Here is a 14694-nt window from a genome sequence, read left to right on the forward strand (position 1 = left end):
TTTTGTCTTCCACTCCTTCCCCCTTTATGCTACCTTGGCAGCGGGTGGGAATTTTAAACATTGATAGTTCCACATTCTTCATATTTTGTCTAGTTCCTTCCCATTCGCAGTCATGGTGGCATCGTTCTTGTTTACCTTTGCCCATGCCCTCTCTATCCTCTCTCCATCCAGAGATATAATTTCACAAGGGCGTGAAGCAGGTCGCCCTTGTCCTGACCTATTTGGCCTATATAACAAGGCCCAGCAGGCAGTGATCTCTGAACCCTATTCAATGCCTTTTACTATCCCCTCCTCCTCGGTCTGTCCCACCATCATATGACCTCCTGAACTTCGAAGTAAGAGAATTATCTGTACAGAATGGTGCAATGGAATGCCAAAGCACCCCGGCTTCTCATACACGCAGTCAAATGAGTAACTATACTATTCCGCGTAGGGCTTCATTCAGCTGCATGGTTAGCTATCCATTCATACAACTTTACAGTGTTATACAGTTGGGAAGGACATCAAATACACGATACTGCAACAAACAGTTCACCAAAGACTATTTTCTGCATATAATTTTCAGTTAGACCGATCTTAAACCAATAACACCTGTCCCATTTGACCCAAAGTCCAGCAAATTTATCCAAATATTATTATTATAGTGTGTTTCCATTTTATAAATGTCCATGGTTATTTCAGTCAAGTCCTTGACTGTAATCTGACACTAAAGTGCGATACATGTATTTACCAGTTGTTTTGGCTTATGCATCTAGTTTTTTCAGGTGAAAGGCGGATTTTGCCAATAACATTTGATTTTTGACATTTGATCCCGAGCTCTTTGGTTGACATGTACAATGTTATCCAAAAGCAGGATCATAATCCAGGGGTGAGTGGTATTGACACAAATGTATACCTCTATATTTTTTGCTTCATCTAGAATCTAGATAATGACAATATTTTAACAAATTCAAGAATGCACAAAATGGAAAGCATTTTAACTTGAAGACAAAAGGGCAGAAATATCACTTTAAACCAATGTTTGTCTCATTTTTTGGCTACTCGATATTCTAATTTTATATCTCTCTCATCATGAGGCAAGGTTACAACAACACAATAACCATCTACACCGTGACATATTCATTCTAGTTAAGAAAATTGAAGAACTACATTTTTAGTGACTGATTTATAATAGAGTTATAGTGCTGGCTTTCATAATGGATATCATATATTTTTTCATAATCATATGCAAGACCTGATTTCAAAACATCCCACACAAACGAGACATGTGCAACCTTGAATCCACAGTCAAACAACATGCACATGTATATCCACAGACAAGCAAGACACCTGAGAGCAAAAACGAAATACAGAGGCAAAATGGGAGATGACAGAATTATTACATGCAAAAGGCTAGGGGTAGAAAGTAGGATGTAATACAAATAAAGAGTGTGTGCATGTGTGTGTGTGACATTTGCATCCCTGGCTCTGAAGCTGCTCTGGTCTGGGCTGGTCCTCATCTGTATGTGCATACTGAGTGAGCCCAGGTGCAGCGTATGGCGCAGAGGTCACACCAGAAAGGGCAAGTCCTAAAATGAAGCTAACACAAATGCACATGTGCGCGTGCATTCGATCTTACACGCTTAAACGTGAGCACATCAACACACGCCGCCACTTTTAAGATATATGCACACACCGCGCTGCTTTAACTGTCTAAGGTTATTCACTGACATGCACCCGGGGAAAAAAAAGAGGTAAGTCTGAACAAAAAAAAAAATCATATTTTTTTTATGACAGAGAGTTTTCTAAAGTCTATATCAAACTAGAGGGAAAAAAGCGATGGAAGATTACTGTATTAACGAAATCATTCACTCCCTCATTATCCATTACCTAGATTTGATTAGGGTCAACAAACAACACAGGGTTCACAGTGTATTTTCTTACCAGTGCACAAACCAGGATATGGAGCTGTATGTGTCTGGAAGGGCTTTTGATATACATATCTATCTATCAAACATTTGGCAAATCAATACGCAATTTGGTGCCAGACATTAAACCATTAGGGTTTGGAGATGATTGCAGCCTGTTACTGTTCACACAGTATGTAGAAATAATACTGCAATACTAAGATCTTTATAATATATCCTGTTCTACACATTTCAGTTAAAGAAGGGACAAACAGTGAAGTGATCTGACTCTTGAACATGTGATCTGTTTTACTTTTCCCAATTAAAAGAATGGCTTGGCTTTTGTTGAAACTGGCTTACCTGCTGCATCCAGTCCTGGGTGGTTTTAGTGGTCTCCTGTAACCAGATGTTATGAGCCGAGTCAGTCAGGGCCACAGCACACACTCTGTTCTTCACCTCGAATTCTCTCTGGTTCATCTGAAACAAGACAGTACAGTATGTTAACCAGTGTTTTTTATTGAACTTGAAACGTCAGGAAAATTATATAAGTTAGTCATCAAAACCTGCGTTAATCTGTTGATATTATAATTGCAGCTCATTGTAACCCTGACCTAGGAGCTCCTACACATTCTGATTCAGTCTGCTGTATACCTTTATGTTATAGTGGAATATGAAAGAGCTGTACCACCAAAGAGTGTCCTTGTCACGTTGTGTGCAAATGTCCTTTCCTGTGCACGTTCAAATACCTTGGTCCCCATGCTTAATACCCTTTCCCTTCACATGTCAGATACATGCGAATGTGAATCTTCTTAGTCCCTTCTGAATGTCAATGCCAAGGAAAATGTCACACAAAGGACTTGTTACCACACTACAATAGACTTCCCACACTGCTGGTCTCACCCCAAGAGTACGGTAGCCAGGCCTTGGGAGCAAGCATTTCAACTCCTTTTAAGCTTTAAGATAAAACTGGGAAGAAAAGGGAACAGGATTTACAACAATGGCTGAACATTCACTTGGGGAAAGAGTGTGGATAGTCATAGATTTTGGTATGTGTAGCAGAGCTATTAATTGATAAATTGATAAAATAGGAGGTTGACAACTGGAAATGATGTAGAAAAGGTCCATGTGTCAAAGATTCCATAAATGGATGATTGCAAGTTGTACCAGAGAAAAGTATCTAAAATGGTTAACATTTACATCTCATTCAGTTAAAATAGTGCTTGAAAATATATTGAAAAACATCATTAAATGGCTAGCTCAATGACTCTCTCGCAGGCAGAAAATAGCAAACAGTGTGTTTATGTAGAGATGAATAGACTCTAGTATCTCAGACAAGTTTTAAAGGTTCCACTGGTGCCTCTTAAGCAAGTTGCAGACAGTGACTTTTACAGTAAGATTGCATGAACACATACGTGTGGTGAATACACTGTAACAAAACAAAAACACACTCTCTACATCCTGTACATCCACGGTTGGTTAAAGCAGCCTTCCTCTGGCAGAACTGGGCCCGTGGGAGTAGCAAAGTCAACCTTTTTAAACAGGGGGTGTCAGTCAATGTCGTGCTTTTGGAACAAACCAAAGAGAGAAGCAGAAGCAAGAACCAGTTGATGAAATATGTTTTTGTCAAGATCCATAAACACAAGTCAGGTACTAAAATAATATGTAATTATACCATAGTAATTAATACAAAACTATATTTTTATGCTGCCAGCCTTAGGTTCATATCTGCTCATTCATTTTAACTTCAGACATATATATATATATATATATATATATATATATATATATATATATATATATATATATATATATATATATATATATATATAAAAAACGCTTATTCACTTACCGTACTCAATAATAACCACTAATACAACTTGATCTGCACTATACGTTGTAGATGACCTTTAACATGGCCGTAGGTATGGACCAGTGTTTAGCCTTTGAAGCTGCTTCTTGCCACAAAGACAGCTAATTGTACCTTTTGTGGAGCATAATCTTATTTTCACCACTGCTTCACTGCTGGATATGTGATGGGAGTGTGTTTGCACATAGGTGTGGGGTGTGTGTCTCCATGAATGGACAAAGGAGGCCTTATTTATAATGTTTATTTATCTGGACGAGGACCTGAAATAGCGACTAGACATAATTTAACAGCATGCTAAGCTAATCTCTGGTCGAGATAAATACTTCATTTCTCTCCTCTCCCTGTGACGCTCCTTTAGCTCGTGACTGCTCTGCTGATGCAACATCTAAACACCGGCAATAATAAAGACAATTATTTAGGGCTTTGATAATTATGTGTCAAAGGCAGCGAATGCCACTAGATAATTGGGGAAAAACTGAATGGTAATCCACAATGGAGTTCCCCATGGGGAAGATGGGCAGCACCGTCCCTAGAAAGAATACAGATAAAATAGGGAAAAAACAGGCGCAGGAAAGAGAAATGAGAGCTCTTTAAGGGGCCTTACTCACTGTCAGATATTCAGCGTGAAAAGCCACAATTACACACGGAGAGAGTGTAGGCCAAACAACAGTTAGGACAACCGATACAGGAAAAATGACTGTGTATCAAAAAAAAAATATGCATGGTGTTGGTGTGGGAAGTGGGAAAATACTGTGCAGAGGCCAAGAGGAAGAGTGAGAGAGGGCCCCCTGTGACGATGCCAGTCAGAAACCAGGCTTATGATGTGGCTGCGGAGCACACTGCCAACAGCCACAGATAATCTAGGACTACCCACTGAGCACTGAAGCACTGCTTAAATATTTGATTGATTAACTGTCCCGACGCTGCCAGGGAGCAAGAGAGGAGCAGCGGAGGAAAAGCCAGGGCAACACAGCACAAATAAACAAACATGGATACAAGGGCGTAAGGGGACACCAGCCCATGTATCCCGACAGGCCCACATTGGAACAGGAACGGACCCAGGCAAACATACAAAAAGTTAGCAGTGGCACTAACTTCAAGGGGTGTCAGGATTATTTGGTTAATAGATCATTGTGATTATTCAGGTCACAAAGTAATCGTAAGAACTAAAAACTAATAATTGTGACTATTTTAGAAACTAAATTTAGTTTGTAGTCAAAAAAAGAACACCTAAATGTATAGTGCTTTTTATGTGGCTGTTTATATCACTTATACATAACTTTGCTTCAGCATTCAGAAAGTCTGATTCCATAAAGCTGGTCACATACTATTGGAACAGTAATGTATTAGAATGAAAGTTATTTCACTTTTGTTTTGTTAAGTGAATTACTACATTTAATTGTTGTATATAATAATCAAGAACAGTACATTTTGATACGGTGACGTCCCAAAGGACTTCTTGACTTGTGAGCCGCGTTGACTTTCCGGGATGGTTAAGCCAAAAACTCTTACAAAGAGTAACAAAGAGTAAACTGGACGGAAGGACATGTCCCTGTTTGGAAAATGGTATCTAATGTAGGGCTGTAATTGACAACATAAATTCTTGGTCGACTAAAGACAAGCTCGTCAACTAAAAAGGGGGCGAGGCAAAATTGTATCCATGTGTCTGACCCAAACTGCACTCACAATACAACAACTAGGGCTGAATACAGTTTGATTAAAACAAAAATTAGAACCTGCTTTTCCATACAGGTGCCTGATTTATTTTAATTTTTTTTCATACCTGCAGTTTTTTAAGAGTGTAAATTAATGGCCAAAATTGTGCGAACACTGTTTTCCCAGCATTTAATCATATTTTAAAACATACTTTATGAGGACTGTCCAGTTGTAACTCAAAACCACTGTGCGAACAAGTGATCGAGAGCCACACTACGATTCGTTAAAGTTTTACTCCTTTTCACTTCTACACATGCAGCATGTGTATCAATATAATTCAGATTTACGTTTTAACAAAGTGTTTTCCTGACAAAAGAGGACAACTAGGGTGAAGTCTGGATAATATTCTTGCTTATCCTGCAACTTTACGCAGACCCTCGGCCAAATCTTGAGGCAGACGTGCTCCACACTGAATTTTAACTACACCACATTTAGTGTGAGATTACACCTTTACCTGGACCAAACACGAGAACTATGGCAAAATCTGGATCATATTAGCCGTGTCTTCAACGTCACGCAGACACCGCAGACTGTCACTGGATGTGGATTTATTATGAAGCACAACATGAAGACCTTTGACACAAGGCTCCGCACTAAAGACCGTCTGTTGTTTGTGCAGCTCCTCTGTTTACAGCAACACTGTTTGGACATGGGGGACTTAAGTTAAAACGTGCTGTTTGTGCAGAGTGCAGTCGTGCGCACTGTCTGGTGTCTGCGTTGTTTATGTTTGTGTAATTAGTCGACGAATACAAATTTTGGTCGACTAAGACACCATCAACCGATTAATCGACTAAACAACTACAGAAATACAGCCCTAATCAAAGGCCTTCCCAGATGGTGATCAAAAACTTGAACTGATGTTTTCGTTTTAGATCAGTCTGTGTTTGGAACTAGTCAAGTCCTGATTCAGTCCTGGTAAGCGGCAGAAAAAACGTGAGAATCCCTATGCAGGCCAACACTGTCGATATCCACATCAAAGAAACCAATCACAGGTCATAGTATATTGACAAATAGTGTGTTTGGGGCCATTCCACTCATTATGTCCGATACACAAACACGTGCAGACACACTCATTCCTGCCAATGCTGGTCTGTATAAACATCAGGCAGCTGGCTCCACCACGCTCCGACACCCTCCACAGGAAGAGACAATGCGAGTGCTTCCTGTGGCTTTGAAGTGGCAGTCCCAGGTCGCATGTTGGACCCAGGCTTCCTCTGTCTTAACCGCAGGAAGGAAGCTCTCTCGGGCAGCGGGGCACAATGCCTTGGGGAGGGACTGGCAGCTATCTATGTGTGGCAGTCAGTGTCAAGAGAAGTGTAGTGCTGATGAGGTCACAGGTCTTTACTATGGGTGGGAGAGATATTGAAAATTGTTAAAAGTGCTGCCATAACATTACAACACTGCAGTATTTGACCCAATACAGTCATTTACTGTGTATCAAAACTAAAATGTCCATGCCTTAATTTATGAACCATTAATAGCCTAAACCAAGGCTAAATCAGACTTTTCTGTCAAACGTTTCTGTCAAATGGAAGACTTTGTTATGGTTGAGGTATCGATTATTGTGTTTGTCAATATTGCAACATTCAAGTTTTGTGCACGACTTGAACCTCAAACAAGAACTTTACAGGCAACATTTTAGCACATTCCTGATGCTTTGTGAACATCTCATTTGAATATTGTTGTTAAGAGAATGCAAAAACACATCCAGATATTAATTGTGGTCAACATCTTCTGGAGGTGGTTATTAGAATGAAGCTGTTGAGATTCCATTCTGATGTGACGATGAATAAAAATATCTCTAAACATAATAAATTAATACATTAAAGTAGAAACTTGAACAGCAGACACGACTACTAAGAGGAAGAGTCAGCGGTGCTCAGTGGCGTCCTTACCACCCTTTGACAACCACTGCTTTGTGGAATATTCCCTTCTCCTGTTTGTTTGGTCACATGTCGGTGCAAGGGTGCAAAGCATCGGGTGAAAACGACAATGACTTCCTCCTCTCTTTCCTCTTTCCTTGAACGCACATGCACGACAGGAGAAAAAGGAGGATGGCGGGTGGACGAGGCGGGTGAAATTTCAAAGGCGCATTGTTAAATGATATGATTGACAGGACCGGACAGGGGGTAGAGGCAGTGGGGGTATGTGTGCGTATACCTGTCGGAGAACATGCAAACACACAATTATCAGGGCAAGCACAGAGGAAAAGGAAGGCCAATAAATATTTACTGACACAGCACAAGTGGAGAATGGGAGTCCGCTGGTGAAACAAAAGGCAGAGGATGGAGTGTGGCGTGCCAGGAAACCAGAAGGCTGCACGAGCTGAAGCTGCTAGTGCCCAAAAACAAGGAGGGGAGGGCGGAGGAGACAGGGGGACTTTCTGTGGACATTTCAACAGCTGTACCAAACCGCAATAAAAACTATTATACACATTGTTTCATGGTCATTTCCTTCAAAAGTAAATCATCATAGCAATAGCAGGACATTAAATAAAGTGTATGTTAAAATGTGCACGTATTTTTTAAACAACACCTCAGGAATTCCTGGAACGTTCCATAGGTTGAGAAGAGGTCTGTTTTGTTTAGTTACAGCAATTACAGTTATATTCAGAATGATCATTTCTAATTCCTAAGTAAATTTGTAGCATCGCAACTAATTAAGCTCTAGAGTTAATTAGATGACTTCTTAGGTAAAAAAAAACAATGCATGGTACAATGGGCAATGTCATAATTTTCCCAAATCAACTGACCACATTAACTAGCTGCAGTCTGCTAAAATGAAAAAGTTACTCTTGCCTGTCAGAGACTGTCTAGGCGTTGTTATTTTGAGCCCTTCTGTTTTCTCTGCTTTTCTTTTACTCTCAAAGTGTTACTTGTCTATCTTCTTGTCTCCCAACCCTCCGGCAATGCTGTAATATAGAAACCTAACCTCAATATTTTTTTCCTTGTGGTGCTGGGACTAACTGGCCCATTAAATTTGCCTTCCCAAGTGTCAACTTCCACATCTGCACCATGAAATTTCCTCATAATTAAACTTTCTTAATGATTTATTAGCTATAATAATAGCCATAAGTATTTGAGAGCAGGTTAAAGGCACAGCCTTTAAGTGCACGCTGGGGCATACCTTGTTTTAACATAGTTTCGGATGGGTGACTCTAGGCTGGATATGAGGATGGATCGGCACTGGGAGAAGGGGACAGACAGAGGGAGGGGGCAGTAAGAGGGCCTAACAAGGGAGGCAGGAGGAGAAGGCTGAGACCTTTGTGTCGTAACTCAGCCTGCTCCTGACATGGAGAAGTGAGAGCTGGGGGCACACACAAACCTCAGACAGACTGAGAGGCACTCACATGCAGAGAAGACATACGCAGACGCACATAGGCCATGGGACGGGCTGGACGACCAGCAGGCCCACTCAAATCTGTGTCTGCGGCAGCAGGGACGGGCCTTTGCAGCCAAATATTAACATTCAGTTAATTAGTTATACATCTATTAAAATAAATGATCAGAAAATAGTCAATTCATTTGAAAGTTAGCCTTTGACATAAACACTTGCATCAGCGCACAGCCGTGAGTGATGAGCATAAAGTGAGCACATGATCTTGTGGGCACACAGATCCAGCACACACAGATGTTTGCTCTTTGCTGCCTCTCTGACGGCACGGCAGATATGATTGCCACTTAGGAAATCAGTGTGTTTTCACACCACTCTCAGCTCTGCCAAAGCTAATGTGTTAAATATCCATCGGGTACTGCTGTCCATCGCCGGGACTACACACTGCCTTGGGGGCTGATAAACACTCATTTCTTGTACTAACAGAGATCACAGTTGGCAGCCCAGCCAAAAATTCTAAATTGGGGTGCGGTGTGAAAATTTAAACGCGCTATTATGTGGAATTTTCACCAAATTCTTCTAAATTTGGTGTTAGGAGATTTACTTAAATGAGAAATATTAATACATACCACCTTCTGAGAGATGAAGTTGTGCTGTAGAAATGGGCTGCTTTAGTTAATGTTTTGTTTTTGTGAAGCTCAAATCAACATATGAATCCCAGTTAGTTTAAGTGTTTTGAAAAGGTGTAGACTGCTAATGACTAAATCTAAATCTCTCAGTGGACTATTTTTCACCTTAACGTGAATGTAACAGAAGAAACAAAACTAAACCACAAAACATTGTCATTGTTGGTGTGTCCACTGGCAACTTCCAGGACAAATTTACCTTTGTCTGACTCATATTCTGCACATGAAAAACTCGGAAAAATCTGGGAAAAAGAGGAAATGGAAGGAGCAGTAAAAAAGACTAATGAATGTAACCGCAAAATAGCAAAAAGATTTTGTAGACTTCGAACTTCTGTGGCAAACAAAAACGTGCCCAATGCTTCAGGCAATAATGAGATCAAAACAGATGGAATACAAAAACAAATGAAATAGAAAAAAAACTAAACTCTACTAACTATTTCAGAAAGCATGAGTGTTGAATGGGAGATACTATTATTATTATGATTTTTTTAGAGCCAACCAAATATTAGTGACAAATAGGTTATTTCCCCCCAATTATTTCTCAAAACAATTCAAATAAAATTTGAAAAAAACTTTTATGGAATAGAGTAATTGAAAATGTGTAAATTAAAATGGAATACAACAGAAGAGTGTAAAATATAAGGCTATAAAATTAATTAAAAGTTGAAAAGAACACATTATTATATGACACAAAACAAACATCCAACACACATTGAAAGCACTGTAATTCCCTTAATGAATTAAATGCAAAATTGACCAAAAATACTGAAGTGTCTTTCGAGTGATATTGTTGATTAAACTCCACGCCTGGGAGAAGGCTGAGAAAAAACCTGCCTGCACACAAACACACAACAATATACAAAAACGCACACACGCGCTGGCTAGAAAGTATAGCATTAAAGCGCATAAAAGCAATTAAATCAAAGTGGTATAGCGCCTGAAGCCATGAGGACTGTCAATTCTGCTGGAAATGCCACAGAAGATTACAGTTGTGGATTCTATAAACCTTTTTTTTTTTTTTTTATTGGAGTCAATTATTTCTCATTACTGAAGATGCTATTTTGGAAAAAGACCTTGTCAGTCAATCACAAAAGAAAAAAAAAAGACCTCTAAAAGCGTGAATAGTGCGAGGCTGAAAGAGGTGGAGGGCTTTTGGAGAAGGGGCCACGCTGACCCCTGTCCCCACCCAAACTCCTACTAGTAGTCAAATTACCTTCTTAACTGCTACACCTCTGTCAGGTCTTTGTCAGTCTATGGTAATTAGGGCCTTCCACTGGAGAACATTTGAAAAGAAAACACAGTATATTTATTAGTTTATCTCAGAGAGCGCCATTTATGTGGAGCTGAAGGTAAGTTTGAATGCGGTGATTATCTTGTCATTTTCTGCCTGTTTTTCTGAGCGAGTGTGTCAGTGTGTGTGTGTCTCCGGGTGTCCAGATACAAACTTGCCGTGGACATATATTCGTGCATCTATATATGTGTCTGCGGCGCACTATATATTCATACATTCATGCGGAGCGTTGTGCACACTTCTCCTCGTACTCTTTGTTCTGGGTTGGGTTTGACACATCGAAACAATAGCAGCGCTTCAGTTTCGCCCCAGCCACAGCCCACCAGCAGCAGCAGCCGCACACAACATGGACTGAAGCTGCCAATTAGCGCTATCAAACAGCCATCATAAGCTTGTCTGTTACCACAAAAAAAGAGAAAAAAAGAAAAAAAAAGAGTCCGCAACAAATCAATAATTTACCATTTCTGTCCAAAACAATCACACTCATTAACAGCGCGACGGGGCGTGAGTGCGAGTGTGACCGCTAACTGTGTTGTTTTGATACTTATAGGTATAAAATGTGTTAAGTGGCACTGATGTGTATATGGCAAAGTTTCAAAGTCCAAGGAAACTTTTGTGGGGAGTTGAACAAAGAAAGTTTTAAACGGTTTTGACATGTTTGATTGTGATACTGTATCTAAAATGCTAAAAAACTCCAAATTTACCACAAATTTATGGGAAATCAAAACAAGAAATATTTCACCCACGCAACAAAACAGGACTTAAGTAAATATGTTAATAATTATTAAAATGTTAATTATTATTAAAATAATAATTACTATATTATATACAGATAAATAAACACACATAATACATTTTTTTCTTTTTAGAATTAGCAATATGTATTAGTAGTAAATGTAATTTATAAATAATATTAGTACAATGTTTAGAGAAAAATAACTCAACAAATGTATATAATTTTTATTATTATTATTATTATTATATTACAGTGTATTTATATAGCGCTTTCCAGCTTCAAGGCACTCAAAGCTTATATACACAATTGCTTCCAATAATTTTGCAGGCATGTCCATGTAAGTATTGTACATGCATTTATTTTTACAATGATTTTGCCTTGTATTTATTTCTACTTCCCTGTGTCTGGTGACAAGTGAGAAATGTTGATTACCTTATAGATCCAAACTGACAGAGGGGGGCTAACAAAACAGAATAATCAATAAACAGCCCCACATGGCCACAATCTCCTTTCCCTGTTGTGTTTGTGCAGTGCCACGCTGGGCTGACTTGTGCTTACAGCAGGGCCACGCTGACCGGCCGACCGGACCAGACGACACTTAGCGGCCCATGGGACGGAGACAGAGAGAGCAGCGTTTAAGGGGGGACCTGTCACACACTGCGGGTCTCTGCGGGCCAGAGGTGAGCAGAGGTGTCTGGGAGATGCCTGTCGCCCCTCTCTGTGGTCTGCACCCTTTTCATTAACCCGCACCCCTGGGTTACAGCGCTCACACTCCGGGGGGGGGGGGGGGGGGGGGGGGGGGGCTGACCACCAGAGACCCACCTCGCTGTCTGTCTGAGCGCAGGATCAAGACGACTGTCTTTAAAACAAAATGCCAGCACAAACGGCACAGCCCATGCGTGGCCACTCCGCCGGGCAACAACACAAACCACATACAGTCAAGATGGGGGAACAAAGGACAGGCAGTGCCCCCTAGTGTTTTCATCAAAGAGAGATACGACCAACGAGCCCCCCAAAAACAATGCCACACAAGTTAATACTGGACAAGGGAATGAGTGGTGAGTAATGGAAGAGTTCAAGGAAGAAGTGTTTGAGGTGGAGTAGGCAGAAGCGAGGACGGGAGCAGAGTAGACACAAGTTTACAGGTAGGATTTTAAAACTGGAACATCAGTGTGTGTGATGTTTCGTTTTTAAAGATGCAAAGAAGGTAAGGGACAAGCTATAGCCATGTACGCCTACTACAGTTTAATTTGTACGTCTGTCACTCACATACGTTATTGAAAATAATAGTAGTATTTAAAATATTTGTGAAATACAACAGCAAGTTATATTTTTATAAAACATACATGACAACAAATTACATTACAATTTGTATATATTTAGTTTTAATCTAGAAACATTTGCTGTCAATGTAAAATTATATTACAAACAACTCTTAAGTAAATAAAAATAAAAATGGAAATGTACATTTTGTTTTAAAAGGCAGACTAAATTCACATCACAATGAAGATGCATGGAATTATTAACAATGCAAGATACAGATACTTTGCAATTAATTACAATTTCAGTAATTCCAAATAATCTACGGTCAATCTTCTGTCGGGTTTGGCGCAGAGTTCAAACTTTCGAGGACAAAATTTTACATATTTTTGTATTAAAATGCAATAATTTAAAGTATTTATTGTTTATATCAAGGAAATTAATATTGAAAGACAATTTTAGGTTGCTTGTTTAGACAAAATAAAATGGAATGTATAATGTATAATGTAAAAGCATAACATTTAAACTTGAATCAATCAATATGCGGATCTTTTTTATGTCATATTGCACAGCCTACATCCAGCTACAATGTCTGCCATACTCCATCAAGGCCCACTGCTCATTCAAAGCTAGCTAACGCATCAAAGACTCCACACCAGCAATCTTTCCATTTCTTTCTGCCTAGCTCACTCTTATACCATCCCTTTTGCTCTTACCATAACCCCCCATTGTATTTCACAGCACATAAAGCCTTAAAATGACACATAAAACAGTTCATCTCTTTTCACTGTCAGCTTCCTAGGCTTCAAAAATTAAATAGGTTTTACTGCTGGTACAAAACTCAAATGTACACATGAAAAACTGCCTGAATTGGAGGCTGTAGAGTTACTTATAGATCAAGTGAATTGCCCATAAGAAGTAATCAAAGCTCAAAGTGCAGGGAATGTAGTCACGGAGGTAAGGTGTTTTAGCGACTATACGAGATGCTGTTTTTGTGCGGGAAAAACAAAAATGTAGTGCGAAAACGTCACGTCTCTAAAGCTACGGCGCAGGTTCACTCAAAAACCACCCAGCAAAGATAAAAAAGATACTACTTTGACCCTGCTAGTGATGGTTTGGGGTAGGCAAGACAGTATACAAAGAACACGAAAGATGTGGAGCTCAGAGTGACGGCTGGATAGAGTTGGGTGGAAGAAAAGGGCTCAAAAAGAAAAAAATAGGAGGGTTGAACTTAAACCTTTTGAGTCAGAGGGCCGCTGACTTTTGCACCATAAACCGCATAGCTGTTCTCTGCCTTTCAATACTTCCAACACTCCCCTCCTACATTCACTTCCAAACTATTCACACTACTCTTGACGACAGGGAGAGAAAATGACAGGAAACGCAAACAGGACTGAATCGGCGTGATGCCTGCAATGTGACAATTTGCAACCCTGTATGTTCTTAAGATTCCTTTCAGATATTGTATGCATTCTTATGAAAGAATTAACAAGGGGAGAGGATGGGAGGGAGGGAGGAAAAAAAATGACATGTGACAAGCGGATTCATTTGAGCTGTCAAGATGTCATCTTTAGCACATTCAAACCTCGCGTCAGACGCTTGTATTCTGGCGCTGGTGAAGGTGACCAAGGTCGTAGCCGCTTGACACACCCAGACACAGCAGGTGAATGGGAGGAAAAACACAGTTGGGGGAAAAAGCGAGCACAAATGTAAGGCAAATGGAGAAAGAGGGAAGAAACGCTGCTGAATGAAGAAGAAAAATGCAAATGGATTTAAAGCAGCTATTAAGATCTTGTGGCATTGGATTGAGATTACTGCTGCGTCGTTGTCACTGACTAAAGCAACCGCCGTACTGACAGAGCGAGGAGAAGAGGACGCTCCACGAGGCGAAACATCAGGTATTGGTGAAAAGGGTTAAT

At 40.0% G+C, this 14694-nt stretch overlaps 1 protein-coding gene across 1 annotated transcript in view; it reads right to left on the reverse strand.

Moving 5' to 3' along the window:
• Positions 1 to 14694, reverse strand: part of arb2a (ARB2 cotranscriptional regulator A) — a 112496-nt gene that overhangs the window by 33067 nt on the left and 64735 nt on the right. The window contains exon 9 of the mRNA XM_072432504.1: positions 2247 to 2363. Coding sequence (XP_072288605.1) covers positions 2247 to 2363 — 117 coding nt within the window. The remainder of the gene's footprint in view (positions 1 to 2246; positions 2364 to 14694) is intronic.

This window comes from Eucyclogobius newberryi, unplaced genomic scaffold, assembly GCF_026437365.1.
Source record: "Eucyclogobius newberryi isolate DKJ021-1_F unplaced genomic scaffold, fEucNew1.0.hap1 SCAF_6, whole genome shotgun sequence".
NCBI lineage: Eukaryota > Metazoa > Chordata > Actinopteri > Gobiiformes > Gobiidae > Eucyclogobius > Eucyclogobius newberryi.